This window comes from Emydura macquarii, unplaced genomic scaffold (assembly GCF_026122565.2).
Source record: "Emydura macquarii macquarii isolate MOO-44397 ecotype Brisbane River unplaced genomic scaffold, CSIRO-AGI_Emac_v2 contig_3122, whole genome shotgun sequence".
In the NCBI taxonomy this organism is placed as follows: Eukaryota; Metazoa; Chordata; order Testudines; family Chelidae; genus Emydura; species Emydura macquarii.
The window spans coordinates 6,440,848-6,455,734 of record NW_027133259.1 but is presented as its reverse complement, the minus strand read 5'-3'; the positions used below and the strand labels follow the sequence as shown (position 1 = coordinate 6,455,734).

Genomic DNA, 14,887 nt, shown 5'->3' with positions numbered 1-14,887 from the left:
GAGAGGACATCGTAGGGTTCTAGACATCAGACTTGAGATCTTTAATGTCCCTGGAAATTGATTCAAACCATGTGGGGTTGGCTCAGAGCATTATCCTCAAGGTAGACGAAGTGTGAGTCCCTTGATCTTTCCTCGCTGTTATTTCATAGATTCAGAGGCCCAAAGGGTCCATTATGACCATCTGAACTGATTTCCTGCGTATCACAGACCAGAGAATCTTACTCCACACTGCCTTCAACAAGCCCATCGTTTCTATTTGAGCTAGAGCATCTCTTTTAGAAAGTATTTTCAGACCATACCTTAAAAACTGAAGCTCTGTTGGACAGTAAAGGGCCCATGGCACTGTAGGGTTTTGTTCTGGAGTCATCCTACAACATTTCCCCTCCCCCACAATAGGGTGCAGCATGTTCTGGACTAGTTGGCTGCTGCCTTCAATCCCAGAGGGGTCTGAAAATCCGTGATGTTCTGGCATAAGGACTGGGAGGTTCAAAGGTGACAAAAGGGGCTAGGCTTTCAATTCATTTTCAGCGGGAGTTGGGTGCTTAACTGCCTGCAGCTGAGGTCCCCAAACTGTGGGTGCGCCTCCCTAGGGGGGCGCAGAGGAACCTTCGGGGGGGCATGGTGGGGCCTGGGTCAGCCCCCAAGGGGGCAGAGAGGAAGCACTACCCAGCCCCGCTCTGTCCCCACCCTCCGCTCCAGCCCCACCCCACAGCTGCATCCCGTCTCAGCTCCCAGCTGTAGCTCTGGGCCCCACACCCACTCCTGGCTGCATCCCATGCCTGGGCCCCGTGCCCCACCCCTGGCCACATCCCATGCCCGGGCCTTGCTCCTGGCCGCAGCCTGCATCTGTGCCCCACTCCTGGCCAGCACTGACTCCTGGTCACAGCCCCAACCCCGTTTGCGGCCCCACGGCTGCAGCTCCAGCCCCCATCCCAGACCCACTCCTGACTCTGGGTCCCGATTGCAGCTCCTGGGGGGGGTGTGGACCAGGTAAGAGGGGGTGTGACCCCAAAAGTTTGGAGACCCCTGGTCTACAGCCTCTTTGAAAATCCTCGCTGGAGTATGCGAAGTGCTTGGGAATGAAAGGTGCTGTGTAAACAGAAAATCTCATTGGATTATATGCTGTTACTTCATTGGGATGTGGCATATCAGGATGTGCCCAGGAAACTGGTTTGGCTTATGCCTGGTCTGCACTTTAACATAACTACGCTGCTCAGAGGTGTGAAAAACCTGTAGCTATGCCAACCTCACCCCTGGTGTAGATGCAGCTTAGGTCAGTGGAAGGATGCTTCTGTTGCCACTACAGGGTTATGCTGGCATAGCTATGGCACTGTAGCTATGCCACTAGCAGTGGAGACGGGGCCTTAAAGTTACTGAATGGTAATGATGCCTGCTTAATTGGAACAGTATTAACATAAATGTATTTAGTGCCAAGTTTAAGGTTGATTAACTAGGCATTAAATAGGTGTGAAATTCTAAGCGTTGACCTTTAATGAGTGAGTTGCCAGATTATGGAGGCATCGGTAGTGACTTTTTAGCTAGGGCTGTGTTGAGCTTTTCACTTAAAGTGGGACCACAATCCCTCTGTTTCACCTCTGAGTGATTGAATTTGTTTTCCAAATTCTACAACGATTACTGGTCAAGAGGTAATTCAATTTTCTCTGAGGTTTTCTGAATAAAACGCTTGCTAGTTATTCTAGAGGAAACATTTCAAAATCTGATCCTGAAATATAACCCCACATCTTTTCGGACCACCCATGTTACATCGCCACAAAGTCCCAAATGCACACAGTTCAGCACTGATACTCCTCTTGCTCAGTGGGAGTATTCCTGTATGTAACATTACTCAGATGTGTAAGTGCGTGCAGTTTCAGGGCCGAGACAGTCTCACTTCTTAAAGAAACAGCAGGTGAAATATTGCACTGTTAAAACACCATGCAGAATTGTATCAATTGCCACAGGAAAACTGTTGAAAGTGTAGTACGTAGGTGCCGAAAACATTAGCTAGACATTAGAGACGGATCAGCAGCTGGTGTAAATTGGAGTAGCTCCTTTGGCTTCAGTGAGCTACGCTGATTTACATTAGCTGAAGATCTGCCCCATGCTTTAGAGAGAAGAGACTATATCCTATAAGACACTGGAGTCACTCAAAATAAGATGGACCATTCTGTCAATAATTACATAACAGAGAGAAGAATAAAGAAACGTTTAAAGATGCTATGTCTTTTTAAGGTTTTCATAATAACTGTATGCAGGTATGTTGTATAATTTGAGGAGTGTGTGTGAGTGTAGTTAAGGGCTGTATTGGAATGCACACTTTTACGGGGCAGAGTAATGGTTACATATTTTTAAATATGCCATAAATCCTGCCATAAATCCATCTTCCACTTGGTCTTGAGTATGTGTTGTGGCAGACGGACAGTATCCCTGTAATACCCTGAACAAACCTTCTGAAATTAAGATAAGCTTTATTGAATTAAGTTAGACCTCACTGAAGTAGTGTTAATACTTTTAAAATTTTAAATCGCAGTGGTGTATGTGTTATTGTGGAGTTGTATGTGTTTCCATGAGAAGGGAAAAGGAGGGGGTAATTAGGCAAATTCACCCAGGTTGCAACATCTCCAGAGAAGCCACCTCCCTGGAAAGATACAGATATATTAATACTAGTTCAGAATGGATTCTCCAGGGACTAGCAGACAAAGGAAAAGTTTGGATAAATAGCCTGGTTTTAAACTGGCTCAGGGCCTTTTTCCTGATCAAGCCAATGGACAGGAATCCTGGTCCATGGAGGCTGCCAATCCTTAGGGCAGTGGTTCTCAACCTCTGCCCCGCGGACCTATGTCTAAGGGGTCCATGAAAGGCTTAGACTGAAAATTGACTGAACGGTATCCAACTAGATAGACAGACAATCACTTTCCAAAGGGGTACGCACTTCCATTCAACATTTTTGCAAATGGAAGAAGGTTGAGACCCACTGCGGTCGGGTATGGTTGGAAGGACTGGGCCTCTGGAGGTCCCATAAGACAGAGCGCTTGTTCTGAGCTGAAGCGGTGATGAACTTGTAACCACAAAGAAACCCTGTGGGTGGGGATTTGAAGGACTGCTCCTGCCAAAATCCATGTTAGAGTTGGGGCTTGGCTCTGGTAAGCTTATTAGCATGTGTGGAGGTTCTTTTATTTTTGGTAGTATGTTTTCTTAATATCCTTTTTGCTGTGAGCATAAAGTGGGCATGTTTAAGAAGTGTGTGGTACCGTATAACTGGAGCAATTACACCCGTTAACCATCCCTGAAGAGAAAGCAAGCCGGTATCTTTGGGCAGCCTGTCTATGCTGGGAATAACAGAGTGCAGGCAGGGAACTGTGCAGCCTGGAAATACTTTGGTCAAGAGAGAGAGAGATACAAGTCTCCACCCAGAAAGGCAAGAGCTGCGGAGCTGGAAGCCTGAGAGTGGGTGACTTTACTGGACCACTAAGGGGAAATACAGGTGCAGTTGCCCTAAACTGTGACATGTGCTCTGGGAAAATGGGTGGTGATTGGATTTTATTGGCTTGTTGGCTCAGCTTTCAATGGCATCATATATCTACCAGAGCCCAACAGTTTTCCTGCAGGCAGAAATCTCCACGTCCCCATTGCATACAGTACACTGCAGCATGTGCAGATCAGCGGGAGGCAGCAGGGATGGAGCAATGGAGCTGACCTGCTAAGTGGGAAATGGAATTGGATGTGGTGAAATAAATGGTAGGGTTTATTGTATTTCCTCCTCCTCCTTGCCCTCTGTGTGCCTGAAGCAGCAAGTGAAAACGCAGAGGAATTAGATTGGACTGAAATGCTGTACATTTCTACATGGCTTCCGGCTAATGTTGTCAGCGTCACCGTTGGCAAAGTGATGAATTCTTCTGTGGTGTGGGGTCCAGCATTCGGTGGGGACCAGAAGCTGCTAGTCGCTTGTGTAGTGCAGAGTCCTTGCCTGATCCAGCCGGCTTGTGCTCCCCAGCTCCTGATTCTGAAGCCAAAATTTTAACTTCTTGGAAATGGTGATAAAGTGGCACCATCATCTCCTGAAGAAGGCCTCTGAGAACAATTCATACAGCATCTCTCTTGGGAGAGAAGAGATGGGACTTGGCTATGATTACTAGGACAAGGATTCTTTACTATAGTAGCCTGACATGCAGACAGCCCACATTCTTGGCTCTCTAACTCCTACCCCGACTAACACAGCCAATGTTGCTTAATGTCACCAAGAAGAGTCTCCCTCTATCTGGGCCTGGATTCAGCAGTTCTGGAAGGACCTGCTGATTTTTTTTTAATAATACTAAGGCTCTTTCCTGCTGTGATCCCGCCTCAGCTCGAGCTCAGTTTAAACATGGTATAAAGAGGATGGTGATCAGTTGCTCTGTGTGTCCAGCACTGCCGAGGACAGGACAAGAAATAATTCGCTTAGTTTGCAAGCAAAGGAGATTTAGGTTGGAGGCTAGGAAAAACTTTCCCACTGGAAGGATAGTTAAGCACTGGAACATCACCTGCAGAGGCTGTGGGATCCCAGTCCTTGGATATCAAGAAGAGGTTAGACAAATGCCTGTTAGGGATGGAGGGAGAATCCTGCCTCGGCATGGAAAGATGCACTAGCTGACCCCTTGAGGTCCCTTCCAGCCCTACACTTCTGTGACTGTTGATTTTCTTAGCAGGATTCTGGCAGGGTTTCTCTGATCAGTGTGGACATGGATTTTTTTTTTCTGAGATCACACTATCTGTGCTGTACCAGGGGCTCCCCCAGTGTCTAGGTTCCATAAGCATGGTTCCATAAGCAGGTTCTTGGATGAAAATCTCTACTGATGTTGGTCAGGAAAACCATGTTGGAACGGTGTTCCTAGTAAGCTGCTCCTCATTGTGCTGTTAACAGGGCCATAGAGACAATACCGAAAGCAGGCTCTCTTCTCCATTTCCTTTAACCCTGTCGGGGGATAGTGCAGCTTGAACCAGACCATAGGAATCAGAAGAAAGGGAATGCTGCTCTTCAGATAGTCAATGATCACGTGGTCACATCAGGCATTAAGGAATCTGAGGCCCTCTGTTCTCTCATTTCACGAAGGTGAATAAACTAAGTGCCTTTTTCTGTTGCTTTGTTCTTTGCAAGGCGTATGTAAACTTTTCTTTTCCTTGCTCAGGATAGACTGTAAGGCTAGTGTGACCCCTGGTGGTAGTTGTATAGCACCACATCTTCAGACCATCATTGGGTCCCTAATGATAACTTGTGCATCTCACTTAAGCCCAGAAATACCTATTTCAAGAACCTAAATAGGGATTTAAGTGTCGAAATTAGAATGTAGGTGCCTAACTTTAGGCACCCAAATTTGAAAAGATGCCCCCGATGGGTGTGGATTAAGGCTAAACTGGGCTAGATCCACCAGCAATTCATACCCCTCAAAATGGTGTCTTCTGTCTGTATTCCTAGGTTCTTTATACTGTGCTAATTACCATGGTATCTAAGCATCTCCCCCCTCCCACAAACAGATTCCTTCTCCTAGCCCTGCCCATTACCCTCTCCACTCCCTGCTTATCCATTTTCCTCCCTTTCCTAAACCCTTGATCTTCTTCTAGCTGAGGCCGTCCAGCCCACCCCAGCAGGCAGCTGTGTGCTTCAGTGCTTCACTAACCACAATGCCTTCCTGTTCACGGGCCCATCCTGCCAGATGTGCCCCTCAATACAGACAACAGGTAGAGCAGTGGGCCAGGCCGCTCAATGGCACATGTAAAATGCCTATTGGCCCTTCCCCAAACAGCCTGCCAAACGGCAGACACAACTGCTCTTCCTCGGGTGTATGCTAAATCTTAATAATTTGTCCCCAGATTTCCTCCACTTCTTGGGCAGATATGTTGATCCGCTTTGGCAGCTTGATTTCCCCTCTGCCTCGCCTCCAGAAACAAAAGGCGTGGGCCGGGGCAGAATCCTTTCCCTGGGTGGGGTGCGATGCCGGTGACCTAAAACTAATGAGCTGCTTGGGAATATCCTTGTCTTTTTTTTCTGCAGGCTGATTTGAACACCAACATTGAGGATGAATCCAGATCTTTCTATGGTGTTTCCAGCCAATACGAAAGCCCAGAAAACATGATCATTACCTGCTCCACTAAAGTGTGCTCCTTCGGAAAGCAGGTGGTGGAGAAAGTGGAGGTAGGAACAGAAGGCAGCGGACAGCTGAGTGCAGAGCACTCTGGGATGCAGTTCAGTCCTTGCATGCACTCACAAACTCCACCTACACATCTGCAGGCAGAAAGTACCCCCTTGTCAGGGAGGTAGCTTGGCAAAGGGTTGACAATCAGGAAGCGTCGGTCTAGTGCAGTGGTGTCAGACGCACGGGGATGGGCCTGATCCTGCCTCGTGGTGTTGCCGTCTCACACAATTTTATCGCATGTCTCACAATGTTTGGTGTTTTTCCTAAAGCGCCAGCTCCTGCAGTCTTGTGATTGAGAGAATCTCAGCTCTCATTGTTTTAAACAGTGACATTTCCAGCCCTCAGAGCTGAGAAGAAAAGATTGAAAATGTGAGCTCTCAGGGCTCACAAATCAGAAGGCAAATAGAAAGATCCCCCCATTTATTCTCATGTTTATAGACACAAGATTTCTAAGCCAGTCCTCTGTGATTTTAGGGGGCTTGAGTCAGGATATTTAAACACATGAGTCTAGCCTGCTCAGTGTGCTCAGCTCGCCTCCTGGATGATTCTAAGTAACAGATCGAATATATAGAAAAAGGACATTTCTATTCCTTATGTTTACATAGATAAAGCTTCCCAATGTGAACTGACAACTAATGCAACCCTCTTACCCAGGGTGTGTGTCTAAGCCCGTCTCGCCTGCTCCCCATATAACAGCAAGCTCTGACAGGAATAGATGTTACACCTGTTTTAAAAGTGCAGCAAGAGCTGTTCTTCACCATGTCAGCTGAAATCAAAATCTCAAAATCTGGCTGGGGGCTATCCCACTATGTAGGGATCAGCAGAGGCTGGGAGCATCGTGGCAATCTCAAAGGAGGGGACAAGAAGCAGCACCGCCTCCTCCAAATTAGTGTTGCGATGGGGGTGCTGACACATGGGAGGGGAGATAGGATTCTAATGGGAAAACAAGGTGAAGAAGTATGGCAAATGCAGAGGGTTGCTAGGAAGTTATAAACTCCCTTGTCACTTCAGTTTGGGTGACATTATAGTTTACATGTACTGGAGCTAAAACATGATAGTAAAGAAAGAGCTCCACAAATGTTTAATCCTCATTTGCTAATCTGGGGTTGCCTGGTCTGGTAGGTAAAGAATTGGACTGAGTCTCAGGGTACATATTCCCAGATATGCCACTGTCTTGGTGTGTGATCTCAGGGCAAGTCACAACTTCTGGGTGCCTCAGTTTCTCCATCTGTGAAATGGGAATAATGCTGCCAATCTATTTCACAGAGGCATTGGGAAGCTAACTCACTAATAGCAGCAGGACACTCTGAGGTCCTTAGCTGGAAGGTGCTATAATAGTGCAAACTGTTGTTGTTATCACAGTAGCTATGTTCCTTCGGTTCTCTTTAAATAATCAAAGCAGGAGAAATTTGAAGGCTCAAGGAAAGCCACTTCAGAATGGATGATTGTAAAGAATGATGAATGAGTTAATGCTAGTAAAGCCATTTGAAAATGGAAGTTGTAATTATTATTTTAACTATCAGTAACATTAATGAAGACAGTCATGACCCTGTGTGCACCTTTTCTCTTTTACACTATAGACGGAGTATGCTCACTATGAAAATGGACACTATTCCTATCGCATCCACCGCTCCCCTCTATGTGAATACATGATTAATTTCATCCATAAACTCAAACATCTCCCAGAGAAATACATGATGAACAGCGTGCTGGAGAACTTTACTATTTTACAGGTGAGGCACTGAATTGTTTTTCTGTTGCCTTGAAATATTTAAGCCACATCCACGAGTCCCTGCTGCGAGTCAAAGATTTCCACATACAGGTCAATAGTTAATTTCATTTAGTGTCTGTCATGTCCGTTGCATCTCAGCACCCCTTACAGAGCTGGGCAGGGTGCACCTATTCAAATAAACAGACACAGGAACAGTGGGAGAAGAATGAGAGGCATGGGCAATGAAGAGAAAGCAGAGAGGAAGAAGATTTGAAAAGGGAGAGTTGATGAGGCAGAAAAGCTGTGCCAGAGGGGAAGGCAGAGAAGGTGCAATAAAAAAAGGCAGTTGTACCAACAGTAGACAGAGGATGAAATAATCACCACCGCTCTGGCCTCTTTACACCAGGTAAAAGCTTGATACCAGGCCCCTTTACACCAGGTAGAAGGGCCAGAGCATCATAAAGAACCCTAAAAGCCCTGGTTGTGACTGGGGGAGCATTACTCCAGCTCAGACACTGCAGAAGACAGCCATAAAACTGCTTTCCCAAGACCCATCCTAAGCCCTGATGGGGCAGAAGGGGCATGTTGGTGTAGAGATTCCATGCAGCCTGGGGGGGGGGGGGCAACCCTGGGATGGGAGGTTGCCATAACCAGGGCTGTCCAAATTACACTTGGGGACTTTCCAGCCCCTGGGGCAGCCAAGAATGAGGAGGATGCAAGGGTGGCTCAAAGCTGCCATGGACTCACATAATGGATTCACCCTCACTAGGTCTGTGAAGGCGGGTCTTATGGCTAACGCCCAAGACTGGGACACAGGAGTTCTGGGTTCTGTTCCTGGCTTTGCACTGGAAATACTGTGACATCACATCACTCCTCTGTAGCTGAGTTTCCTTATCTGTAGGAGAGGGTGAATGCCATTTCTCTACCTCACAGGGCCCTTCTGAGGCTTTAATCCTTCATATTTGTATCAAGCTTTTAGATCCCTGCAGGGAAGGTGCTGAGTAAATGCCAAGCGTTGTTACAGATGAGCAGAGGAAGGAGGTGGGGCAGCAGAGAGAGACACGGTCTGTGTGCCATAATTCATGCTGATGGGCACTTGTAAATGCTTTACAGCGCACCTCATCCCACAGCCATGCCCGTATGCCCCTGTAAATCTACCGATGAACGTGTCCGATGGTTGTATATGCACATCTTGTTTCCTTCCCACAGGGTTTTACAAGCTGAATAACCGTAGGTTCTCCCCCAGCTCCCATCACAAACAGATGTTTCTCATGTAGGCCAACAAAACTTTTCACGTACGGCACTGGTAGGTCCTGGAAGGCCGTCTGAGAATTTTCCACCCTCCCCACCTTCTTCCACTTTGGCGTGAGGGGTCTCTCTTGGTAGAAGGTGCATATCTAGCCCTTTGGCTCCCAGGGTCAAATTCAGAGGCAAGTCTCAATAAATTCTTCCAGCACCCTCCTGTGTTTATTTCCCCAGCTTAGACTCAGATGTACCGTCATGTAATGCATGTCCTGCCGTATGCAATGCCTCTGAATTTGGCCCTCTGAGGCTACGGGAGTCTATTTGGTTGCCAACTCCCGGAAGCACTTGGAAGGGGTCAGCAGGATGTCCCCCTCCCACGCTTGGGCCTGGCCAGTTCCCCTCTCTGAATCCCAGACAGAGGGCAATGGTTAATTCAGCCACAAAAGTGAGCCGAAGGCACAAAAAGAAATCAGAACACAACAAAACCGGCTACAAATTCACAAACAAACAAACGATCTCGCAGCGAGCGCCTTCCCTCTTGGAGCACAGTCTCCTTGTAAGCCCACGCCCATAGTTGGTCTAACAGCAGTTCAATGCCTGCCCGTGTGAGGATTCAGCCCCTGAGCCTCATGGCTCCTCCTCAGACAGGACAGAAGCACCTGCCAAAGGTGAAAGAGCAAACCAAAAATGGGAACGGGGCAAAGGTCCGCTGTAGAACAGAGCCGCTCTTGGAGCTGTCCTGGGAATTGTGGGATGCCTACAACAATCACTGGGTCCTGCAGTGTACTCAGAGTGGTTCTGCTAAGAGCTTTTTTAATGGGCATCAGGAGACCTTTCCATTCAGCACCTTCTCTGTGCCGGGGAATTCTGTGCATTTGGACTCAGTGTAACCCTCAAACAAGGGAACAGGGACACCTGGTGGTTCCAAGGACACATGCTGCTCACCCTGTCCTGACAAGACTTCTTCCCCTTGTGTGGTGAGTGCTTGTTATTCACTGGCCACATGTTTGCATTCCCCGTGGTCCTGATGATTCCTCTCCTCCTGTACTTTCACTGCATCTCAGTCCCCACGTTGTGAGAGGCGTCCCCTGTTGGTACAAAGCAGAAGTCTTCATTACTGGTGATTGGAGACAGCTCCAGTCTGGGCTGTGATTGCTAAACTGTGTATCCTTCCTGTTTTTCGTTCTGTGGATTATGTTTAACGCTGGGTACATTTAAAGATGTGAGAATATGTTCAAGTGGAGAGAAAAAAATAGCACTTGCTTTCTTGACTTCCTTTCTTATCTGTCTAGGTTGTGACGAACAGGGACACTCAAGAGACTTTGCTGTGCATAGCGTATGTTTTTGAGGTGTCAGCTAGTGAACATGGTGCCCAGCATCACATCTACCGGCTGGTGAAGGACTAGAGATTCTCTGCCCAGGAACTGCCTCCATGAATGTATATCTGAGGGAAACGCCCGTGCCTGGCCCCCTCATCCCAAACTGAAAAATAAACTGCAGACATGGTGTATTTTCAGAAAAGAACCTTCGAGCTAGTTTGTGATTGAAAGGGTAAAATAATTCAATGTCTTGGGCTTGTGTAAACGGGGGGAAAAGGCTTGAAACCAAAGAAATTGAAAAACAAGTACACAACATCACACCACCAGTCTCTATTAACTGCCCCATTGGGTTCCATGTTATTTGGGGAAACCAGACCTCAGAGCAACTCAAGAATAATAGGATACAGATGTACATATACACCCACTCTCATATGCGCAGACATACAGTCAGACATGCAGATGTACTCACGCATGCTTGCACACAATCGCATGTGCTGGGTCACAAGCAGAAGTTGGGTCCTGTGTATACGTGCGCGTGTTCATGTCCACATACACGCAGTCATGTAGGTATTCACAGGTCCACTGGTGCACTCAAGACCAGCACACTTGCCCAGACACACACTTGCATAGTCAGATGGACGCATACATACAGAAGCATGTGTTCAACAGACATGCACAGACACAAGTGTGCACACAGTGATGCGTGTGTGCAAGCAGCCACGCACATAATCACATATGCAAGTGCACATACAGAGTCACACGTTCCTGCCAATTAGCCTTGTCTGAGCACCAAACTTTCTCAGGTCTTCTATACAGTACTAAGGGCAGTAAAGCTTCCCTACCATGCTGGGGTTGTGTGAATGACACTTTCTTAAATGCTTTATTTCCTTTGAAGTGCAGTTCTGCTCAGAGAAGTGAATATGTAAAACCCTGTCTTCTTACTCAGCAGATCTGCTCCCCGTGTCCATGCAGAGTCACATCTGCTGACTTAACAGACTGAAATAAGCTCTTGCTTCTTTTCACTCCTGTTCACCCTGCAGAGCCAGTGCAGCTCCTGGAGCTGGAGCCTGACTCTTCTTGTGCCCCAGCAAAGTAGCGTTGACTAAGATCCAGTCAGTTAGATCTGTTCATTGCAGGCAGCGGGGTTGCACATGTCTCACTGGGGGCACAATTTGTCTAGCAGGCTCTTTTTTATTGGTGATGATGCTTGAGAAGAATTAAAACCCAGCTGGGCTGTCAGAGGCCCAGCTGAGTTCAGGGGAGACACAGATCTCTTCTGCCCTTGTAAACTGCCATGCACTATGGAGTCAATCAGCGATGATGGATGTGGAGCCCCACGCTACCATTGTCCTGGAGTCACTTGCCAGAGAAGAACTGGCCTGTCAGGTAGCCGCGAGGGACTTGGAGAGGGGGTTGCACTGCTGCTGGGGAGTGGTTGAGCTGATGAAGTATCAGGTGGCCAGGCACAGTGTGTCGGGACATGTTTTTAGAGGTGCTTTTTTTTCATCAACTCTTTCTTGAAAAACAACAGAATACTTTAGTATCTTCCGTGTTTGTTTCAGACACTTCCCTCCATCAGGCTCTTGGCATACGCAAAAAGATATTCACAAGTGGCTCTGTTCTAGCAAACAGGAGCAAATGGCAAAGCAAAGTGCCCTGAGCCAGTGTCCGTACTGCATCCGTGTTGCTTGGGAAGCACCCGCTGAGCAGTATACAGACCGGGTTCTGCACTGGCTATAACCGGAGCAGGGAGACAAGGACTTTCTATGGCATTGCCAGCCTGTCTTCTAAGGGAATCGGCCCCACGTTCTGGAATGCTGTAACATCCAGTCCATTCCACCCAGACCCTGTGAGACTCACAGAAGTTTCTTCCGAGATTTCCTTTCACTCATTGCCAGCTGACACTGCAGGTGTGTGAATGATCTCAGCTGAAGAACAACAGCGAGAGGCACTGTGTGCGCATAAATAGCCTGAGTCATTCAGCTGGTCCATGAACACGGCACACTTGCACTGCTGAAGGCAGCTGATGATCAAGCACAATGTCCTTAAGACTGTGTCTGCATTAACTTGGCCTCAAAACGCCCCCTTGGTGCAGAGCAATGGTAGAACGCCCACTGGTGTTTTAACCATCATGTCATCCGAGCCTGCTTAGAGCAGGTCCCCACTAAATGGTAAATTAAAAGTCCATGGCCACTGTCTACACTATCACTCGCCCTGCTGTGGGCACCAGTGGGGCTGGACTTGTGCTAGGAACAGTAGAAAATCTTCAGGACAATGCTGGTGTAGACAAGCCCGTATTTGCACAGAGGGCACTGAGGGGCAGGAGTGTGAGAAGAAGTTCAGGAGAAAGGACAGTGCAGTTTGCTTTGAAAAATGATTGAGCTGCTAAGCAAGGCGGGGGGTTACTGACATTTTATGCTCACTACTAATTTGTATGACAGTGGTTCTGTAGGCCCCATCTGCGGTTGTACAGCTGGGTGCTGTACAAATCCCTAAGAGTTTACAGTCTAAGCAGGCAAGACGGACAAAGAGTGGGAGGGGAAACAGCGGCACCGGGAGGTCAAGCCTTGAAATTCAAAATGTAAGCTGGGCAGAGAGGCTTTGTCATCCAACTCTTCTAGTTATTGGGTGGGCCTGTGCTGACGTGCAGCTATGAAGCTCTCAAAGTGCTTTACAAGTAGTAATCAGCTAAATCTAACCTAGTGAAGTAGGTAAATATTATCAGTCCCATGCTACAGGTGAAAAGACAGGCCCAATCGACACAGAGACTTGTAGCTATTTAAGTAAAGATGTGTTTTTAAACTGATTTAGCAAATTGACAAGTTTGGTTGTAGAGGCTCTTATTTAAAAAACAAAAACAAAAAAACAGATTAAGATAAACTACCAGAAGAATGTCTACACCCAAACTTGAGCCAGTTTAACTACGCCAGTTTAAAAGTGCCACTTGAATTAACCTGCGGTAAGTGTGTGTTGCAGGCCTCGTCTACACACAAAGGGCTGATGTGACTTTCCAAAGATCCCAGAGCACATCAGTAGCAAAGGCGGGCAAAGCTAATGCAGACCTGAAGCGCTTAGAAACAGAGTAATGTCAATGGAAATTTAAATGGATATAATTATTATTGTAATTATTGCAAACATGGTAAATCTGCCAGTATGAAAAACTTGGGTGGTTTTCTACCCTATCCTTAGCCCTCAGGAAAACAGGGATTCAATTCTTTTCTAAGTAGCTACTGCTTTCTCTGTAACGTGCTTGATTACTAGTGACTTCTCTACTATGGTTTTGCCATCTCCTTTCCCAGCATGCCTTTCTGGGATATAGTTTTTTAAATCTGTGGAAGACAAGCAGCTGTAGTCCGAAGGTGGCCGTTTTTGCAATTGACTCTGTAGTCTGCATTTCCTTTTCTCCTAGCTAACAGCTATTTTTGGCTGCTATTTTGTTTTTCATTGATTTTCCTTTTCTCTCATTCTTGAGGAAGTAGCCTCAAGCCCTAATAAGCGAACAATAACCACTAAGAGAGAGTCTCAAAGTATCCAAAAAACAAAGTAATGATGAGAAATAAGCAGCAAGAATCAATTGCACAAATCAAATAAATCAGTCAAAGTCGATCAGGTTTTTTTAAACCAAATTACTCAGATATTGCCCAAGAGGAATGCAGTAGCTGTAATGTATCTTGATTATAGTAAGGTTTTGATGGCAGAGCTCAAAATCTTATGTGAAATATCAATTCAAATTTGCTTGGATATTAGCAGTTACATGAAAAAATTGTTGAAGAACCATAAATAAGGGCCATGAGAAAAGGCACTATATTAACCGAGGGACTGGTACTGAAGAGATCAGTGTTAGGTCTACTGTCATTTAACATCTTCATTAATGAGCTGGAAGAGAAAGAAAACAGCATGGTAATGAAACCTGAAGATGGTACTACAGGAAGTATCCCCAACAGCCCAGATATTGGGGAAGCCAATGCTTCTGTGCTATACATAGTGACTTTAACCCCAATGAAACACTAGACGGGAACCTGGAGAATAGATTGAAAGGGTAGATTTGAAACATGATTTAAAAATGTCCTTAAAACAGAAGGATAGATGGTAGCTGAAATTTATCAGGACAGGACACAGTGCTAAAGAGCATGTATTAACGAAGGAGGTATTTTCTGTATGTTTAGGGGATGCTCAGAAATAAAACCATACTGGAATCAAATGCTCACTCTCACTCACTCACACTCACACTCTCTCAAAATGACTAAACTGCAGCTCCCTTTAGACCCCAAAGTATGCGCAATAGGGTAACAGAGGAGTAAGTTTATATGCCTTGCAGTGCGACCAGCTCAATGGAGAATAGATGTTGTACGGTTGAGGATAAAGAACTCACCCTCTAAAAAAGACCTTTTACCAGACCTTAAAGAAGGTATGTCACTGGAGCAAGCATGTTACTGATCCCA

The 14,887-nt window shown here is 46.5% G+C and overlaps 1 protein-coding gene across 1 annotated transcript in view; it reads left to right on the top strand.

Annotated features, from left to right (window-relative positions):
* Window positions 1–10,650, top strand: part of TEAD4 (TEA domain transcription factor 4) — a 50,157-nt gene extending 39,507 nt beyond the window's left edge. Inside the window, exons 9-11 of the mRNA XM_067531082.1 lie at window positions 6,029–6,169; window positions 7,751–7,903; window positions 10,419–10,650. Coding sequence (XP_067387183.1) covers window positions 6,029–6,169; window positions 7,751–7,903; window positions 10,419–10,532 — 408 coding nt within the window. The 3' untranslated portion in view covers window positions 10,533–10,650. The remainder of the gene's footprint in view (window positions 1–6,028; window positions 6,170–7,750; window positions 7,904–10,418) is intronic.
* The last annotated feature ends 4,237 nt before the right edge of the window (window positions 10,651–14,887 follow it).